The sequence below is a fragment of the Pogoniulus pusillus genome, chromosome Z (genome assembly GCF_015220805.1).
Source record: "Pogoniulus pusillus isolate bPogPus1 chromosome Z, bPogPus1.pri, whole genome shotgun sequence".
Taxonomy (NCBI): Eukaryota; Metazoa; Chordata; class Aves; order Piciformes; family Lybiidae; genus Pogoniulus; species Pogoniulus pusillus.
Window position 1 is genome coordinate 76685797 of NC_087309.1, and position 2911 is coordinate 76688707.

General features: G+C 62.9%; 1 protein-coding gene across 1 annotated transcript; it reads right to left on the bottom strand.

Annotated features, from left to right (window-relative positions):
- Nucleotides 1-218: 218 nt before the first annotated feature.
- GAS1 (growth arrest specific 1) lies at nt 219-2407 on the bottom strand. Its single transcript, XM_064140222.1, has one exon. The coding sequence runs from the start codon at nt 1485-1487 to the stop codon at nt 510-512; it is 978 nt and encodes a 325-aa protein (XP_063996292.1). The 5' UTR covers nt 1488-2407; the 3' UTR covers nt 219-509.
- Nucleotides 2408-2911: the final 504 nt, after the last annotated feature.

The following is a 2911-nucleotide window of genomic DNA, read 5'->3' on the forward strand; positions in this document are numbered from 1 at the left end:
TCACTGCTAGTTTCTCCGGGGTGGGGGGGAGGGGGGAGAAGGGGGTGGCTGGCGGCAGCGGGAGCTGTCTGCAGCCTCGCTACCAGTCCGTTAACCCCGTCCGGTCTCTGCTAACACGAAGGCAGGGTGGCAGCAATTGCATAGTGCAGAGTCGAGGCCAATACTCCAAAAACAAGCGAGCCACAATCGCCCGTCCCAGCCACCGCCCCGACGCCCGGCGTGGAAGGCCGCGGCAGCTCCGCCAGTCTAAGGCAGCCGGCACAAGGAAGCCAGGCCAAGCCGGGCCGGAGGAGGATGCGGACAGGCACTGTGGGCAGCAGCTGAGGCAGAAGGGAGACCTCCCCCTTCGGGAAGACGCGGGGGTCGGGGGCGCCTGGACTAACGGTCTGAGCGTTTTAAAATGTGCTGCATGCGCACAGCCCACCGGCCGGGCCTCCCGCCGCCGCCACCGGACTCCAAAGGAGCTCAAGGCCCGTCCCGGCGCAGAGGTAGCGAAAGAGGGGTTGACGCTACAACAGCGGTAGCAGCGGCAGCAAGATGGAGGCTAGCAGCACCCAGGCCCCGGCGTCAGGTTGGGCGGCATTATTTCCCTGCACAGGGAACCCAGGCTCGGAGCCCGCATTGTCCTCCACGTCGTCCCTCCCCTTCTGGCTCGGCTCCTCCTCGTAGTCCTCATCGTAGTATTCCTCCAGGCCGCCGTCCGAGCCACCGCTGCTGCCGACGCCGTTACCGCCCATGTCCGCGCCGAAGCAAAGGCGGGCCATGTTCTCCTTGACCGACTCGCAAATGGGCCGCTCCAGCCCATCGCAAACGCAGTCGTTGAGCAGCACGGCTTTCGGCACAGCCAGCATGTCCTCAATCACGGCGCGGCACTCCGACGTGCAGCGCAGCCCGTTGAACAGCTTCCCGCAGTAGGTCATGTAGCGGTTGAGTGCCTGGCTGCAACGACTGTCCCAGTCGCAGCGCCGCCGCGCCTCCGTACAGCCCATAACGCCGGGCCCGCCGCCAGCACCCCCGGGTCCGCCGCCTGCCACCGGGCTACTAGTGCGGGGCAAGCAGGGCTCGATGGCACGCTTGGTGGCGCGGCAGTTCTCGTCCTGCGCGCAGTCGCAGTCCTCCAGCGCCGGGCCGCGCCGGGTGTGGTTGAGCTGGATGAGGGCCGCGATGCAGTGGCTGGGGCACCGCCGCCTGGAGGAGACGGCTGAGCCTGCAGCGGCCCCTGTTCTGTCCCCGCCGCCTCCCTCCGGCGGCAGTTGCAGGAGCACCGGGGCGCACGCTTCGGCATACTGGTTGTAAGCGTAGCTGCACTCGGGCTCCCCCTGACACTGTAGCACTGCCTGCCAGCAGATCAGCCGCCGGCCCTGCACTAGCGAGCCCCGCGGCGGCCACACGGCGCCCAGCGCCGCCGCCAGCCACAGCCAGGCGGCTGGCCGTGGCCAGCGGCATCCGCTGCCGCCTCCTTGCCGAGCAGGCGAAGGGGCCACCATTGCGGGTGGCGGCAGCACCAGCTACTGCCGCAAGTAAGCCGGGGAGAGGCGCTGGTAGACGACGAGAACGAGAACGTGAAGGAGCCGCAGCCCGTGGAAAAGTTTGCAAAACTCCTGCCGGCCGTGTGCATGAGGTCTCCTCGCATCAATCCATCCACGCTGACTCCAGGGCCCCTCAGCCCCCGAGAGCTGAAATCGGCCGGGCCGCGGCACGAAGCAGACGCCCGGGGCCGTCCTGTGCGTCCTCACCCGCAGCTCCTGACTTGGCTCGGCGGCGTCGGCGGCGAAAGCGCCCGGAGAGTTGCGGGAATCAGTGCTAGCAGGGACTCGGAGGAGACCGGCTTCGGACTGCGCTCGGGGTCTTGCAGGCTGCGCCGAGAGAGCTCATGGTGGTGTGCTACTCCTCATGCAGTTCCGCTTTTCTTTTTACTCCTTTTTTTTTTTTGCACAAAATAAATGCCCAGCTGCTGCCTCCTCGGGAGCTTTTAACTCTCCACTCGCAGCATCTCCGCACATGCCAGTCGCTCCGATCCCATTCGCAGTCCCGGCTCTGCTCGCTTCCTTTCGGTACGGGTTGTACTTTCGGATGTCGAGAATTGTCTCTGTCCGCTAGCAAGAAGATAGCACGGGGGAAAGAGAAGAGGTAGCCTTCAGGGTCCCTTTTTCTCTGGGCGACTGATGCTGCTTCTGTTGTTAACGAGCCCTACAAGCTGCTCTGTTGGATCCGTCTGTGGATCTTTCTCTTTGCAAGGCTTTAAATACAAAAGTGCCCTCCGAGCAGCAGCAGTGTGCTCTGATTAGGCCTCATTATGCATGCATGGAAAAGCAAACAAACAAAAAAAAATAGCAACGCTTCTTCTTTTACACATCCCCCCCCAGCCTGCGCTCTCTCGCTCTTTCTCCTTTTCTCCACTTTTTTCTCCTTTCGCTCGGCCCCCTTTCCCTGCCTCGCCACTTGCCATTGGTCCAGGCTGTGTTGAAACTTTTTTTTTTTTTTTTTTTTTTTCCCTCCCCCCTCCTCTCTTTACGATCTGCCGGAGGGAGGGAAAAAGGGAGGGCTGGAGGGCAGCTTACATTCAAGGCTTGAAAGGAAAGACTTAGAGAGTGACAACCCCCTGAGGAGGCCCTCCTCCCGTTAAGGCGGTGCGGCGGCCGGGCGAGAGGCGCGCAGCGGCGGCGGTGCGCAGCGGCGTTCTGGGGCTGACTGTGCTGCGGCGGCAGCTCGGGAACACCGTGCAGCGTCGCCGCGGAGGCGAAACGGCAGGCAGCGTGGAACTACGTTCTGCTTGTGTAGGGATGGTGTTCTTAAAGTGGTCCTGCTCATTTCAGTAAGGGGGGGAGAAAAAGGGTCTGTAGCTTGAGTGGTCTGTATACCCAAACTTCACAGTGATTCATGAGAGGGCAGAGCTGTTTCCCTAAAGGTA